The sequence below is a fragment of the Echinops telfairi genome, unplaced genomic scaffold (assembly GCF_000313985.2).
Source record: "Echinops telfairi isolate 266 unplaced genomic scaffold, ASM31398v2 ScPeMD7_7407;HRSCAF=8445, whole genome shotgun sequence".
NCBI lineage: Eukaryota > Metazoa > Chordata > Mammalia > Afrosoricida > Tenrecidae > Echinops > Echinops telfairi.
The window spans coordinates 7,273,190-7,290,985 of NW_022111307.1; the positions used below are offsets into that span (position 1 = coordinate 7,273,190).

General features: G+C 43.3%; 1 protein-coding gene across 4 annotated transcripts in view; it reads right to left on the reverse strand.

Moving 5' to 3' along the window:
- VPS8 (VPS8 subunit of CORVET complex) overlaps positions 1–17,796 on the reverse strand; it is a 285,882-nt gene that overhangs the window by 57,360 nt on the left and 210,726 nt on the right. For all 4 annotated transcript variants that reach the window (XM_045296423.1, XM_045296425.1, XM_045296426.1 and 1 more), the window contains 3 exons: positions 14,667–14,748; positions 14,256–14,338; positions 1,981–2,061 (listed from right to left, as the gene is read on the reverse strand). In XM_045296423.1, coding sequence (XP_045152358.1) covers positions 1,981–2,061; positions 14,256–14,338; positions 14,667–14,748 — 246 coding nt within the window. The remainder of the gene's footprint in view (positions 1–1,980; positions 2,062–14,255; positions 14,339–14,666; positions 14,749–17,796) is intronic.

Here is a 17,796-nt window from a genome sequence, read left to right on the forward strand (position 1 = left end):
GGAACTGGAAACACAGGGAATCCAGGGCGGATGATCCCTTCAGGACCAATGGTGTTAGTGGCAATACTGGGAGGGTGAGTTGGAAAGGGGGGAACCGATTACAGGGATCTACATATAACCTCCTCCCTGGGAGACGGACAACAGAAAAGTGGGTTGGGGGGAGACGTCGGACAGGGAAAGATATGACAAAATAATAATTTATAAAGTATCAAGGGTTTGTGAGGGAGGGAGGAGCAGGGAGGGAGGGTAAAAAATGATGAGCTGATGCCAGGGGCTTAGGTGGAGAGCAAGTGTTTTGAGAATGATGAGGGCAATGAATGTACAAAAGTGCTTTACACAATTGATGTATGTACAGATTGTGATAAGAGTTGTATGAGCCCCTAATAAAGTGATTTTAAAAATTAATTAAAGAAATCTCATTTCCATTAATCTAAACAAAAGATGGAATAAAAAGAATGCATTTATTCTGAAAAAATATTAATACATACATATATATGTATATTTATTTATATGGTGAATGAAAATACAATGGCCTGGGTCAGGTGCACTGCAATGTGATTATTATTTAATGCACTGAATTATTCAATAAGGCTCTTCCAACTATCACCTTTGTGAGACTCCTATCGACTGACCTTCACTTTTCTGATAGCTCTGAGTAAGAAGGTGGGGAAGATACTGATTGGATGATGGGACTCAGCTGTGAGTGATTGTTAACAGGGTTCCCTGTGACTGCCACCCTGCTGGCATCTCAGAAGCACGAGGAGGGAGGGGATCTCACGATCAGTAGGACAGAAGAGCTGGGAGTAGAGCGTGCCCTATCACTGAGATCCCTACACACGGAACCTCCTTGATGAAGGAAACAGGGAAACCAGAGGAACAGCAGCGTGACCTGGAGGCAGAGCATGAGACAGTGGTGGGCTTCCCAGCCCACAGAGCAAGTAAGGCTGGGGGCTTTTGAGCAGGAGGCTGGCTTGTGGAGTGGGGTGCCTCTGGGCACTTAAGTGGGGCAGCTGGGTTAGCTGACCCATGGCACTGGAGCTGAGTGACTTCAGGCTGAGGCCTATGAAGGAGTGGCATGCCCTTTGGGCACTTACTGGCAGTCCTAAAAGAACTCTGTAACATTGAATGAGCAGGGCAGAGGTGAAGCCAAGAGATTGAGGGCCAGGGAGAAGCCTGCCTGCAGGCCCAGCAGAGAAGACACACTCCTGACTGAACAACTATATCCTGAGCATTTCTCACCTGCTTTGCTAACAAACCCCATCAAGACTGTCATGAGTTCTGTGTGGCATTGCAATGAATTATTGAACCCAGCCATGGAAGTAGAGTGCCATGGGAGAAACAGTGGGTGTCAGACTGGTTAAATACGGATGGCAGGTGACGGCATTTGTCATTAGTGTTCAGTGAGACAAATGTGTTCTTGAGATGGTCTCAATTCTGATGGGAAGTAATATTTTGGCTCCCATGTACTTGTTTTAATTTTCTTCAGCTTCAATATGAACTTTTATATGAACAATTGATGGCCTTAATGATATGGAGCTTGTCCACTGTCTCGTCCCACTGATGTAGTCAATTTGATTCCTGTGTATGCCATCTGGTGAGGTCCACATATATAGTCATTCATCTTGCTGAAAAAAGGGTATTTGTAATGAAGAAGTCATTGGCCTTCCCAAAATTCTATCATGTGATCTTTAGTATCAAAAGGTAGCTTCAGGGAGGGGGAAGGGGCACTAGAACTGAATGTGATTACACAACCCATTTTAAAAGCTATTTAATCATAGGGGGGGAGAGAAATGTTCTAAAAATGATTGTACAATTCTTGATATGATTGAAGGATTGTATTGTATGTCATGTGGATTACGTGCCAATAAAACTGTAAAAAAAAAACCCCAAAAAGAAACTATGAAAAAAAAGTTAGCTTCAGAGAAAAAAATAGTTCTTTTTTCTACCTTTGGAAAGGCTTAGCAATAGCAAGCAACTTACTTGTTCATAGTTAAAGGTTTCCAGCATTCCCAGTATAAGTCCCTGGATTTCTCCAAGTTTTCCTCTTCCATAAACTGGATCCTAATTAGGAAAAAAAATGACAAAATTTATGATTTGGGGGATTTTAAAATTACTTTAGAGTCCCGGCACTATGGCTCCCGCAAAGAAGGGTGGTGAGAAGAAGAAGGGCGTTCGGCAATCAACGAGCTCGTGACCAGAGTACACCATCAACATTCACAGGTGCATCATGGCGTGGGCTTCAAGAAGCTTGCCCCTCAGGCACTCCAGGAGATTTGGAAGTTTGCCATGAAGGAGGTGGGGACACCAGATGGACGGATCCACACAAGGCTCAGCAAAGCTGTCGCGGCCGAAGGAATCCGGAATGTCCCAGACCATCTCCGTGTACGGTTGTCCAGGAAACGCAATGGGGAATGAAGATTCCCCAAACAAGCTCTACACATTGGTTACCTCCATGCCTGTCACCACTCTCAAAAACCTACAGTCAATGTGGATGAAAACTAGTGGCCGATTATCTAATAAAGGTTTTAAAACGCCCCCCCCAAAATTACTTTAAACAAGAAGTTGTCAAAAATTACCAAATATTCTTTTTGTTGATCACCAAATATTCTTACATATTTTTCTACAACCACAAAGTACGCATTGTTACATCAGAAATGCACATCAGTCTCTGACCAGCTCAACTATTTTTGAAAAATAAAATTTAAATATTCATGCTCACTGCTTAACACCAAGCTTTGCAATTCTAATTAAACTTGGCTTTGCGTTTGTTTTTGTGAGCCTTCTCTCCTCCGCACCATCAACATCTTGTTGTTTGTGGCGCAGAGTGACCCTAGGAGACAGTGAGAACTGCCTCTTTGGGTTTCCAAAACTGTAATCTGTACACAGCAGAAAGGCTGGCGGACTAGAACTGCCAACCTTTCGGTCAGCAGCTGATGTTTAACCATTGTGCCACCAGGGCTCTCTATCCTTCATATGAACTAGCAACACTCTGAGCTCTGGTTGTCTGCTATGGTAAAAACCAAGATACCTGCAGAATCTATGCAGTAATTCCTCCTGCGTCACACACAATATAAAGGAGTTTTTAGCCACCTCCTGGCCCAAACCAACATATTGTTTCAGTTTAGAAGCAGATTTCAGTGGTTCAAAGCTTGTCCCACCGAGTCACGGCTGAGAAACAACAGATAGCTGAGCACACAGTCTCTCCTCCGCTGCTTCTCCCGTGCCCTACGCCAGGCAGCTTGTCTATTTCATAACATCTGGGGAAACCGCCAGAGATAAACACTGGCGATTGTTCGAAAGTACTTTCTCCTCTAATTTCTGGGGAAGGAGAGAGAAAGCACAGAGGGAAATCCATTTCTCAGTGTAAAAAAAAAGTGACCATTTCACATACTTTTATATCTTTTTTTTTCAAACAAAAGTAACTGCGAGCACTTTCCCATCATCCCCAGCCCAGTGCTAGTGGTGCCAATCTTGGTCTGAATCTCTGAACCTGTCCTGTCAAGATTCATAGAAAGGGCATTACGGCCTGAAGAGCATCTTTTATGAATATTGGTATGTTTTGCCAATTTGCCCCACTATCAAGTTTTATTATGCAATCTATGCTCTCATCAGCTAATCTATGTGATCATTTTAGTGTACCTTTGGCTAGACTGAGGATTATAATAAAAAATTGCAAATAAATGAATACATTAAGTTCATTACTTCAATAAGAGGTTATGTATGCCATAAATGAGTCTTCCCTATGCCAATAGGAGAGTTTGAGTTTGCAGTAATAATAAGAGTACCTGCTTTCCATTAATCGTAGCATATGTTAAATACAGTGATAAGCACTATACATATATCATCTCTCTAAGGTCATTGAATAACTTTTATGAATAAAGAAAGTGAGGCTCAGAGGGGTTAGGTAAAATTTTCTAAGGTCACAAAACTATTAAGCAGATAAGTTCGGATTTCAATTTATACACATCATAATCCATGAGTTTAATTAACACACTCCAGTGGCCTTTGGAGTTACTATGAGTCAGCCTGTGAGTTGAGGCTTACAGCAAAGTGGCATGCCCTTTGGACATTTATTAACAGACTTGACAGAACTTTATAACATGTCCTGAATAAACCCAACCCTAAGCATTTCATTTCTTTAAATTCCCTGACGTGAAGTCAATAGTGCCCCTATCGGACAGGACCGAGCTGCCCCTGTGGGTTTCTGAGACTGCAACTGTAGGGGAGTAGCAGGCCCCATCTTCCTCCTGGAAAGCAGCTGGTGGTTTTGGACTGCCAACTTGTGCATCATAGCCCGATGCATAACTTCTATACCACTGGGGCTCACTAAGTCCACTTATTTTTCAGCCCAAGATACTTGAGTAATATCTTACTACAAAGGAACTATTATGGTATGTGCATCCAATATGCCAATAAAGCTACAGTACAGAACCACTCTCGTCTTTGTTTGTGGTGGGTGCTTGGGAAAATAAAAAGGTCTATCGAAGGTCAAATTCTTGGAAAAAGAAGCTTTATAGTCATATCTATATTTATATCAGCGCATTTCACTTCAATATACATAATTTAAAGGCAAATTCATGAAAATTTAACTCCTGCTGGGAAAACATAAATTATAGACTGCAAAGGGGAGCTGAAGGCTCCCAGCACAGCATGTACGCAGTCCACGGGTTTTTCAAGTGATTTCCCAAAGAAGTCAGTGAGATTCTTCAGCGATGAGTAATTGCCAAGGCTTCTCTAACCTGTCTGTGGACTGAAAGAACACGTGAACACATGGGCCCACGGAAAGCTGCTTTCCAAAATGCACACCAGAAAAAGAGGTGGTGGCCATTTTTTCCCTTACTGCTTTCTGGGACCCAGTATCTATAAACACACAGGTACGTGTTTATGTACACACACACACACACACACACACACACACAAATGGTGCCCTCATGTGTTTGTTTCAATTCCCTCGTTAGAAAGAATTACTTTGGACATAACGATCAATCAAGGAGTGAAGGCAGAATGTATAGGACATCTATTTGGCTCCTTAACAACATTCACTTATCACTCGCTGTTGGGGAGAGAAGCCTGTAGAGTTCAGGTCCCAGGCATCAGTCTGAAGAAACATGCTGAGGTCAGAGAGATCTCTGAGAACCTCTGATCACGTGAACATCATTTCTGGGAAAACTGAGTGTCTGTCTTTGGGAGCAACTGTGCAGCTAGTAACTGCCGCTCCCTACCTTCTCCCCAGGTACTCTCCAGGATGCTTAATACATTTGCCAAATCTGCGATTCCATTCTTGGGAACATTTTTCAAACTCATCTGTTTGGATGGCTGAAAGCATCTCCCTTGTTTTTTCCTTCACCTCTTCTACGTTGTCAAATCACTGTCCATTCATGTCCCTCTTCATTCGTGGAAACAAAAAGAAGTCTCCTGGAGTGAGGTCAGGTGCATGGGGCAAGAGAGGCATGCTGGTTTTTGACAAAAACTGGTGCAATGAGATGGCTGCATGAGCAGGTGCATTGTCATGGGGCCCAAACCAGTCCCCCCCCTCCCCCGCCCTGCCACAATCAGAACTTTTTTGGTCTCACGTTGTTACACAATCTTTTCAGAACCTCAAATAGAAAGCTTTAACAGTCTGACCTGGTGGAACAAACTCCAAATGCACTATGCCCCTCACATCACATCTGGTTTTGTGGGGTTTCCCCTAGTATGTAATCTTTCAGAGTGGCCCTTTCCTCAAAAAGAGGGCATGGCTACTTACTCAGTATCTTCACACTGTTCGGGATCCAAATAGATAACGAAGACAAAGTACTCCGTAAACTGTTGGGAACTATGCACAGGCACTAGATGATTTGGTCAACTGACATTTTTTAATCTTATTTTATGTTCCAGGCACTGTGCCAGGTGCTGCAGATAAAAGAGTGAACAAAGTAGGCATAGTCTCTACCTTCACGGATGGGGGGACGCTAAGCAAGTTTACATTAGAGGTATGCTTGGAACTGGAGTGGAAGGGAGGTAGGCAAAGGAGAGAGAACTTGTTTTGTAGGATACGACAATTAGGAAAGCTAATTTTTCTAAATGACATAAATATGCAAACTTATAATTTTTCATGAACTTCTTCTTTGACCTACACAATTACATTCTAGGTGCAAACTCATGGCCATCAAGTTTATACCAACTCATACTGACCCTATAGGGAAGAGTAGACCTGCCCTTGTGAGATTCTACGACTGTAACTCTTTATAGGAGCAGAAAGCCCTTTCTCCATCGGAGCAGCTGGTGGCTTTGAACTGCTGACCTTGGGGATTGAAGCACAACTAGGAACCACTAATCCCCCGGGGCTCCTTTTAAGGTGCAACCTAGTGCTGAATTGATACATACCTCTTCTGAAAGAACAAGAGAAAAACCTCTGTGAATGCAGGACACCCAAAACATTTGCAACCAGCTGAAGGGGTTTGCTCTCCCAAGTATGCCCTCTTCCTACAGTGTCTTTATCCATCCATCCATCCACCATCCATCCATCCTTTCTCTGACTCATTCTCTGCCTTCAAGCCGTCTCTATTACAGATTCATTGGATGGCATCAATATCAATAACATTATCTTTGCTGAATTCTGCTGAATATTTTGTTAACTATTTCGCTACTAACAGAAAAAGTCAGCGGTTTGAAGCCACTGTCACTCCTTGGGAGAAAGATGTGCCATCAAGATTACGGTGTAAGAAACACTATAGGGCAGCTCTACCCTGTCTTATCAGGTGGCGTTGAGTAGGAATCCACGAGAAAACGTTTGCTGGTTTGTTTCATAGTCAGGCTATTTGATTCTTTCTCTGGTTGGCAGTTTTCCTGATTAGTCTGCTCCTGCTGTTGCCACACTCTCTCTACTAATCTCCCCTCACCTCACTCCTGACTAATCAGAAGCCCAAACATTTACTGTGAATTTAAGGCTCTCTTCTCCACACTTGACATTTTTAACAATTTTTTTTTCATATTTTCAAAGGAATACACATGCACATTAAAAGTAAACCTTATGATGAAAAATACTGTCTTTTTGGTTTCATTAATTCTAGTTGTCTCCTTACTGAGTTTATTTATTAATTTTAATAAATCATTTTATTGGGGGCTCTTACAGCTCTTATAACAATCTGTACATCAATTGTACCCAGCACATTTATACATGTTTTCATCATTTTCAAAGTATTTCTTCCTACCTGAGCCCTTGGTATCAGCAACTCCCTTTTCCCTGCCCCACCACTCATGACCCCTTGATAAAATATAAATTATTTTATTATCATATCTTATACCGTCCTCTGTCTCCCTTCACCCACATTTCTGTTGCTTGTCCCCCTGTGTGTGGGGGGTAGGGTTTATACATCCATCATTGTGATCTGTTCCCCCTTTCTCCCCCTACTTTTCCTCTACTGTCATGGTGTTGCTATTCCCATTACTGGTCCTGAGGGGCTTATCTGCCCTGGAGTCCCTGTGTTTTGAACTCTTATTTGTACTGAATACATGCTCTGGTCTAGCCAGATTTGTAAGGTGGAACTGGGGTCATGATAGTGGGGATGCAGGAAGCATTAAAGAACTAGAGGAATGTTATGTGTTTTGTCGGTTTTATACTGCACCCTGGCTGGCTTGTCCCTTCCTTGTGACTCTTCTGTAAGAAGATGTCCAATTGTCCACAGATGTGCTTTGGGCTATGGAGATAGCTCAGTGGTTGAGCATTTGACTGCAACCCACACATTTTGATACATTTTTTATTCAGTTCAAAATATTTTCTAAACTTGCCTTTTAATTTCTTCTCTGATCCATAGTTTACTTAGAAGTGTATTTACTTTTCAAATATTTGGTAATTTTCCTGTTATCTATCATTGACTTCTAATTCTATGATGATCAGAGAACATACCCTTTCACTTGAATCCTTCTAAATTCACTGAGACTCGATTTATATTGCAGAATCGTCTACTTTGGTAAACGTCCCACATGCATTTGAGACGAATGTGGGCTCTGGGTAGAGTGTTACAGAAATTTCGATTAAGTCGAAGTGGTTATGAATGTTCTGCAGAAATTGGCTGCCATCCCTATTTTGTTCTCCTGTATATAATGTGTCTCTTCTCTGTAGCTGACTTTATAATTTTTTTAAATGGTTGATTTTGAGCAATTATGACATACCTTATAGTTTTCTTCATGTTTCCCGAGTTTGGGCCAATACCAAACAAAAACAAACCAAAAACCAAAATACCAAACCCACAGCCATGGAGTCGCCCGACTCAGGGCGACCCTGCGCAGGGTGTCTGAAGCTGTCCACCCTACAAAGCAGAAGGTCTCACTGTTCTCGTGCAGAGTGGCTGGGGGTTTCAACCACTGACCTCGAGGTGAGAAGATGGGGCTAATAGTTCTCAACAGATTTGAAAAAGTTTCAGCCAATATTTCTTCGAATATTTATTTCTGTTCTAACTCCCCCTTCGAGACACACATATTTGCTGTTGTTAGTTGTGGTTGAGTCAGTGCCAACATATGGCGACCTTATGTTTCAGAAAACAAAACCGTGCACATCCTCATATTTTTCCCATTGTCGTAGCCTCGGTGTCAACCCATCGTGCAGAGGGTGTCCTTTGCTTTTGCTGGACCTCTACTGGATGGTGGGACTTCTTCACCTGGCTTACTTTGGACATGTCATCAGGCATGACAAATCGCTAGACACAGATCGGGCTGCTTCAAATTACTCCACAGCTCGTTGATATCCTGCTCGTACTTGTTTTTGGATTCCCTATCCTCTGTTTCAGTTTCAATTGTTTATATTGCTCTGTCTTCATGTTCCCTAATGTTTTCTTGTGTTCTGATGGCCTCCTCTGCTATACCTGGATTTCGCTGGCCAGCCAGCATAGATTCTTGGCAGATTCTTGGCAGATCTATGGTTTGGCTTGAAGGTCAGATGCTGTGAATTTTACACGACTGGATGCTCTTTTGAACTTCTCAAAGGATCTTCTACGTTATTCTGGGCTGTAGCCAAGATACTTGAACTTAGCCTGACCCTTTCAGGCTTGGCTTTTAGATGGCGAGGCATGGCGAGGCATGTTGGGTCCAGGGCTGATGGTGACAGGACTCAGCATGGGCGACTAAGTTACCAAGTGATGAAGCGTTCCAGTCTCGCTGGTGGGAAAGGCACTTTATTGGAAGTGGGCTTATTAGTATTGTTCTCTAGAATCTTTTTCTTTTCTCTGGCATTTCCTCATATGCATGTTCTGCTGGACACTTGAGGGGACCCTCTGCACATCTCTGTAATCTCTCTCTGTAGTTCTCTCCTGGTACCTGCCCTGCAAACTGTGGTCACCTCTTGACCCCACCTCCTCAAATGCAGAAGTATGCGAGATACTGCTTAGGGTCCCCCTACTGGCCTGAAAACTCTTTGACAACATTACAACAAAACAAAGCAAAACGAAACCACAGAAAACCCATGGCCACGGAGTCAAATCTGGGCTGCAGATCTTTACCACGGAGCAGGCTTTCTCCCGCTACTCCAGTGGCTCGCGGGTTCAGGCCACCAAGCACGTGGTTAGCAGCCCAACACCTAGCCCCCAGCATCCCCGGGGCTCCTTCTCAAGACCTTCAGGATAGGGTAGGTAGAGGCTCACCTTGTTTCCTGCTCCTTGGGAATCGCTGTCCTGTGTGATCACACGTTGAGTGCACAGGTTCCCAAACCTGGTCCACTGCCCCCTTGTCAGAACAAAGTTACCCAGTGTCTTCCTGGTAGCTAAAACCTTTCGTCTGATAGCCCATAATCTAAAGAAAGCGTAGATATCTGCTTTTGCAGCCTCCATCTAGCGATAACCACCCCACTTTCAGAAACACGAGTTGTGTAAGGACCCTAACGGCTTAGTGGTTACGAACTGGGTGGCTAACTGCAAGGCCAACATCTCAGTACCACCAGTCGCTCGGTGGTGAGGGGGTTTCCACTCCTGTAAAGATTCACAGTACCATGGGGGCATTTCTACCCTGTCCTCTGGGCAGGACCTTTGGGTCGCTTCCAGTTGGCACTGACCCCACAGCAGTGAGTTTGAGTTCATATATTTTGTCCATTTTTTATTACAGATAGCAGGGTAAACCTGGTTTTCTGTTGCTTCATCTTAGCCAAAAGTGGAATTAATCCATCCTGAGCTTTTACTCACTCTGGAAATATTTACTGAATGCATATTACTGTATTCCCGGTGCCTCTGGGCTCTGTGATGGCAATTAGAGTAGAAAGCAAAGTGTACCTCTCAAGACCCTGTAGTCCAGCAGAAACAGACAGGTAAACAGGCTTGTGTCTTAGTGCTTTCTACAATGTCATCTTCGCCTCCCTGCTTGTCTCACGAACTCATTCTTAATAATGCTTACCTCGTCTCAAAAATGCCAGTATTACTTTCTGCTCATAACTTCCAAATTTACATTTCCACTTCTGCCCTCTTTCCCCAAACACCAGAGTCCGGTATGCCTCTCTTGCTCACTATTAGGCACATGAACCTTAAATCACGGTTAACTTGGTTCTCTCATCTGCCCTACAGTTAAACAGATGACCCAGTGGATTCTATCATCTAAGGGATTCCCAAATGCATCTTCTCTTCTTTACTTTGGATAACACACACAAACGTTGAGGACCTATGATATCCCAGGGACCTCTCGGACTTCAGCCTTGATCACTTGCAGTTTATCTTCTATAATGTAGCCTGAGTAGTCTTTCTAAAAGTCTGCTGAAAATACACGGATGGCAAGTTATTAGTTTTAGAATAAAACTGAAAGTCCTTAACATGGTTTATGAAGCATTTTAGGGCCCAACCCTTGCCTGTCTCGGACTTCAGCACTGTGACTCTCCTTTATTCTCACATATGTTCCAAACAGGCTTACAGTTATCACTCCCCAGACAGACCACGCTTTCATGTTAGTCTTTGTATGGCCACGCTGGTAGAATATTGCTATCTCTTTTCGGCCACTGATTCCTTTAGCTCTTTAACATTCAGTTCAGACGCATCCCTGTTCATATCCTTTCTAATCCCCCCGTCTGTGGCGGACAGATACTTTGACTGGCACGCCTTTAGTTGGATTTTCAGAAACGCACGCAGTCTTACATTGAAAGATGATTGCAGAGATACTGCAGTGCTCTAAGAATCCATGCAAAGGGATGCAGGTAAGCCCTAACAGCCAGCATGTGAGATGCCACCAGCACTTCCTCTCCAGGCTGTCGCCTCTCCTTCCCACTTGCTCTTTTCTCTCTGCCCCTCTCCACACATCTTTCTCTACTGCTCTCTCCTCGGTGCCTGCTTTGTTCTCTCCGTCCCTCTGAAGACGTCTTTTCCCTGTCCTAGCTTATGTGACTGACGGGCTATCACTGTCAGCTCCTCAACTTCATTTTTTGTGTAGTCCAGAAACCTACGAAGAGACCGACTGCTCTTCAAGTTCAGTGCTAATAGTTCCTGGGGAAGACACTGGCTCGCCCAACGTCCCACCCTGGGTCAGTCGCCGGGAGCAAGGGGTAAGAGCATGCTCTCCACGGATGTTCCTACAGCAATCCTCTGGGCTAAAAGGGTTGGAGTGCACAACTGGCAATTACTTCGTTCTCCATGGGCTATGGAGCACATGGCCTCACTATCACTTGCTTGGAGACCCAGGGCGGCTTGTATCAGAACACTGTCAATCTCTCATAGGAGAGTTTGTTTCGGGTGAGACCTGTGATTTTTATCTAACATATGGCTGAATACTGGAAAGAGTGAGTGGTCAATAATCGCTGGTTGAAATGATTAAAGTGTGCAATTACCCAACAGGGTAACTTATAATTAATGAGCTGAAATCCTCAAAAGACGAGGGACTGAATCATATGGCTAAACCTTATATGATGTAATAGGAAAGAACATGAATTAAGGGTGGCAGACATTGGCAGTAGTATAGGTTGTGCCACTAGTGGCAGGCCAGATATTTAAGTTCTCCATAGTTTCCTCCTTCACCAATAGACGTTTTGGTAATATTCTACCTGCCTCTAGCTGTGGGTGCCCTGGTGGCACAGTGGGTTATGTGTTGGGCTGCTAACTGAAAGGTCAGCGGTTCAAAAGCACCTGCCTCTCCAGGAGAGAAAGATGAGGCTTTCTCCTCACTTAAGATTTAGTCTTGGAAACCTGGAGGGGCGGTTCTATCCAGTCTTATGTGGTCGCTAAGAGCTGAAACTGGCTCAAAGGCAGGTGAGTTTGAGCTCAGCTGCTAGCTGGTGCCCTGGTGGCCCACTGATTAAAGCAGCAGGCTGCCCATCAAAGGTTGGTAACTCAAACCCCCAATTTGCTGTGTGTGAGAAAGATCAGGCCCTCTGCTTCCATAAAGATTTACAGCCTAGGAACCCCCCTGGGGCAGTTAGACGTCTCTGAATTGGAGTCTCCTGAACATCAACAGCTCCAGCGGAAGCACCGTGAGAAAACAGATATTAATGTAAAGGGACGGTGGGTTTAGGACTGCAACAGTCACGTGTGCAAGCAAGAGAATCCAAAAGAGCACACACTACTCATTATTAGAAATTAAAAGCTAGGTAAAGTAGAAAATAAGAAAATGATAATGAGTACCATCAGCATAACTCTAAACGCACACGCGCACGCACGCACACACACACACAGTTCATGTGCTTTGCCAAGGGCAAAAGAGGTTTTTATTTGTTATAACATGTTCACAATTTATGGTTAAAGCTTAACACAAAGCAAAACGTATATACTGAGAGAACTTGCCTTTAGCTCTAGGGCTTCAATTCTTTTCTAATTTACTTGGTAAATTAAAACATTCCTGCCTTATGGAGATATTACATCATGTATGATTAAAAACCTCAGGATTAAGATATTTTGAAATGGGTATAAGAGAAGTAGTCTATATCAACAAATTATTCATGAGAGCTACTATGGCTCAAATGAGATAATATGTGTACAAAGACATTCTAAGGACAGTATTCTATGTCACGACAGGGACTACTAGGCACAGACGGATCAGGAAAGACCCAGACAGGATGCAGAGCTGGGAGAGTCTTAAAAGACCGGTAGTTTTGCCATTGGATACAAATCATTAGAAAATGAGACCAACGGCATCATAACACGGTCAGATATTGTTGCATCGCTACAATAAAAGGTGCATGAAGACAAAAAGGATTATGAGTACAATTCTAACGATGATCCCCAGAATTTCACAAGTCCTTCTGAAAATACAGAAGGTCACGGGGGAGGCGACGAGCCAGTCAGGGTGCAGGGTCGCAACGAAGAAACATACGTTCCTCTAGTTCTTACATGCTTTCTCCGCGGCCCTCCCATCATGATCCCAATTCTACCTTGCAAGTCTGGCTAGACCAGAGGATGTACACTGGTACAGATAGGAACTGGAAACACAGGGAACCCAGGGCAGATGATCCCTTCAGGACCAGTGGTGTGAGTGGCGATACTGGGAGGGTGAAGGGAGCGTGGGGTGGAAAGGGGGAACCAATTACAAGGATCTAATATAGCCTCCACCCTGGGGGGTGGACAACAGAAAAGTGGGTGAAGGGAGACGTTGGGCAGTGTAAGATATGACAAAATAATAATTTATAAATTATCATGCGTTCATGAGGGAGGGGGGAACAGGGAGGGGAAAATGAGCTGATACCAAGGGCTCAAGTAGAAAGCAAATGTTTTGAGACTGATGAGGGCAACGAATGTAAAAATGTGCTTGACACAATGGATGTATGTATGGATTGTGATAAGAGTTGTATGAGCCCCCAATAAAATGATTAAAAAAAACAAAACAGTTTCTCTTTGATAATGTAGGAAACATTAGGCTTTTTGCAAAAGAGAACTAGCAGGAATGGAGTTTCCTACAATGGCTTTGAACACACAGTTGGCTAGATTTTAAGAGATGAGTCTTGATCATAAAGGTTTTAAGACGAGATCTAGAACCTAAGAAGTGACCTATGCTTGTGAAGTTTAAAAATCACAACCAGTGCTAATTCTCTCAGGAAGCACACAGTAGGCAGCTCATCTCTTGGAAGCCCAAGCTGAGAGTGAGCTAGGAAGGGGGCACGCTGTAACTGCAAGTCACAGGCATGTGCCGGCAAACCCATTCCAACAGAGGGCAGGGGGACTCACGAATGAGGGCCATTTAGGTCTCCAGAGAATGCAGAAATTTACCAGCATAATGCTTGAGCCCGATTTAAACATTAGCTTGAATTTGCTGTTATTTATAGATAACTACACTATTAGCTAAAATGATGCAACCTTTAATATTTCCCCCCTTTTCCTCACCTGTAAGATTCTTTGCAAGATGGATGGAAGGGCAATGAATGCTGCCATACTGTTTAGAACCTGCATGGTTAAAGACTTCAGGGCTGGTAAGATAAAAGGGTAACATTAAGGTTAGCTTCAAATAAGAGTTTTCCGTTTTTCCTGAAAGTCAGTGCAAAACAGCAAATTTACATAGCTTCTTAGAACCTTAGCTAGCCAAGGCCAGTTTGATATATTTATCATAAAGTAGCATAGACGAATGACATAATTAGTGTCATAGAAAGAATTAAACACGAACACGTGAGACCAGCAAATACAGGCTCAGTAAGAAAAGAATAAGGATATGATGCTAAGGAAAAGCACCAGAATGGTAATTTTTGGCAGCTAAAAATTGGGTGGGTGACAGGTGGACCTGCGCTGTGATGAACTTACCTTCAGAGTGTGGATGAGGTGCAACTGAGCTGGAGAGCTTCTGCGGGGCCATCACTGCCTCCAACAATGGGAACCAGAGGGCCTACAACAGCACAGGGAGGAGAGAAGAACCAAAGTGCTATGTTACTGCTAACCACCAACACCGGCATGGAGCCTCTGCGTGGTGCAAATGGTTAATGCACTGTGCTGCTGACTGGAAGGGTGGCAGTTTGAGTCTGCCCACAGGTACCTCGGAAGAAAGGCCTGGTGGTCGACTTTCAGAAAATTATTATTAAAATCCCAGAGATACTGTTCTACAGTGACAAACAGGAGGCCACCATCAATCAGATGGTAGCTGCCTTTGTCAGGCTGAAATGTGCTTCTACATACATCTGTTGGGAAAGGTTGTAAGAAGGAAGCATTTCACTGGGGGAAGAAAAGACGTACAAACACCCACAGAAGGAGAGAACATAGCTATAACAAGTCAATTTACAATCTAGGCTTGGGAGACGCCAGGCAGGAGAAGTTACATAGTCAAGGCCTTGGAACTACAAGCTTGTGTGTCTTAGACGAGGGCAGGGCCACAGGAGCCATGGCAGAGCTTTCTGCTAGGTCTTCTGTAAGAGAGCTTCAAAAGTTTATGAAAATGATACTTAAAAAAAAAAAAAGAAGAAATTCCCCATGTCCTTTGTGGCAGTTACATAATCTGGTGTCAACTTGTGGAGGGGTGGAGTCTAGGTTGTCAATCAGGTCGCAGCTTGATGATCTCATTTGGAGGTGCTAAGGAGATAAAATAGCTCACACTCCCTGCGAGACATTCCTTCTGACAAGATACATGGAGCTATGCTAGAGCCCTGGAGCTGGAGGACCCACGTCTTCTACTGCCACTGGACCCACAAGACTTTCCACCCATTGGCCTGTGATCTTGCATTCAGCATCATTGAATCTGTTTCAAGAGTCTGAAGAGGAATTTGTAGATTGGTATTGGACATATGGGCTATTATCAGACTTCTGGACTTGGTCTGGACTGGGCTGGGATGTTTTCTCAATATTCAATTGCCTATATAAAGCTCTTTCATATACACATAGGAGTGTCTATGAATTTATCTATCCAGACTAACACATCCTTTTTGAAAGCCTCATTATATACTCTGGTACAACTGTATCACTGACAAAATTCTATATAACCTTAGTAAATTAATAAAGGCCATCCCAATACTCTTCCCTCTATCAAACATTATTTTATATTTCTGAAGTCATTCAAAGCAGGCAGGAGCTCCAGTGGTGTAGGAGGTGACACAGCTGCCAAGTGCAAGATCAGCAGTTCAAAATCACCAGGTGCACAGAGAGAGAGATGAGGCTTTCTACTCCCATAGCATTACAGTCTCAGAAAGCAAAGGGCAGTTCTACTCTGCCCTGTAGGGTGGCTATGAGCTGGAATCAACTGGCGGGCAATGAGTTTGGGATTTTGGATGTGTCCAGCATTACATTAAATGCTTTACCTATATTTTTGCATTTGCGTGCCATCATAAACCTTTATAGAAGGGATTATCTCAAATTGAAATAAGGAACCAAGGTCTAGAGAAATAACTTCCCAGTGTTCATTGCCAGTAAATAGGCTGTGTCTGACTCTAAATTCTGTGTTCTTCCAAAGCCCGAGGACAAGGCCTTATTATTAAAAATCAAAGCAATCCATTTTCACATTTCAAACATGCATTTTTTATGCTGGGGAAGGATTTATAGAGGCTCTAACCTAGTGTCTTCGGAGGAACCCATTGCTGGGAACATCCAGGAGACAGGAAGAGCTGAGAGAGCAGACCAAGCAAGACTGTTTACAAAAGAGGGCATGGTCCCTACTCTGCCACCTGGGGCTGCGGAATTTGCCTGGCAACAGAGGTAAGGGAGGTGTTTACAGCCCAGGGAACACGCTAGGGAGCTAGCGTGTCTCCCCACGGGGAGGCCGCCACTGACGGGCTTGGCCTGTTGCTAGCTGCCATCCGGGAGATTCTGCCTTAAGGAACCTGTGTGTAGTGCAGCACTGCTCCATGGGGTTTTTAAGACTGATCATTGGAAGCTGATCATCAAGCTTGTCTTACAAGGCACCTCTGGGTGGGTTTGAATCCCCAACCTTCAAGCACTTACCTGCGTGCCCGACTCAGGGCACCCACCAGGGACTGCCCTCACTGGAGCTATTGTAAGGCTAGGATTTTATGCTGCTGCCTCTTTAAGCAACTCCGTAGGTTTTTAAAGTATTAGTTTTAAGTGTTATCTACTGGCTAGTCTTTATTTTGTCCACTAATTATGAACTTTTAATCTTTTTATTCTTAGATTGTATTGTTTCATTTATCTTTCACAGTAATTGATATTTTGACTTGTCCCTAAATCACACCATTTGTTTCTGTGTAATTCATGGTTCCTTTAGCTGTCTACGGCATAAGCATTTTTTACCTTCTGACGTGCATCTGTTTGTGGATTTGCCTTTGATCTTTCAAAGTGAGAAAATTTACCTGCTTTTAAAAGCATAGTTACTCTTGACCTATGAGAGTTAAACATATTTAACATAGAGACTAGTTTGTTTGTTTTTAACACTCCCATCCTCTCTCTGATTATCTATGTGATACTCTTCCTTCCTTCATGGAAAATTTAAGAAAAGATGAGTTTAAGAAAGCTTAAGAAAAGAGTAGCAGAGTTTATAAATAGAATAAGCTGAGGCATGTCCAGATTTCATGGCAGCATGGATATAATGGATAATAGATTTTATAAAGGGTATAAAATTTAGATCTCTAGGGAATCATTCTGGCTATATTTAAATTCGGTTTCACATAGAGACGAGAACAAGGATTCCTTTGGTGGAGGAAAAAGAAAAAAGTATTTTGTCTTTTTTGACAAGGAAAAAAAACCCCCAAAGAATAAAAACACAATTGTGTCTGAGTTGGGATCTGTTTGCTTTAATAAAGATATGACATATCTTGTTCCAGCCTTTAAATGTATCACTTCCTTAATACTCTTTCTACTGGTTTACTGGCTGCTTGTAAGAGAAGTCTGTCTGTCTGTCTCTTTCCCTCCCATACACACACTACACTCTCTATTAATCGGCCCAACAACTCTGGCTTCTGCTGTGTTTCTGACCAGAAATAATGATAGCAAATGT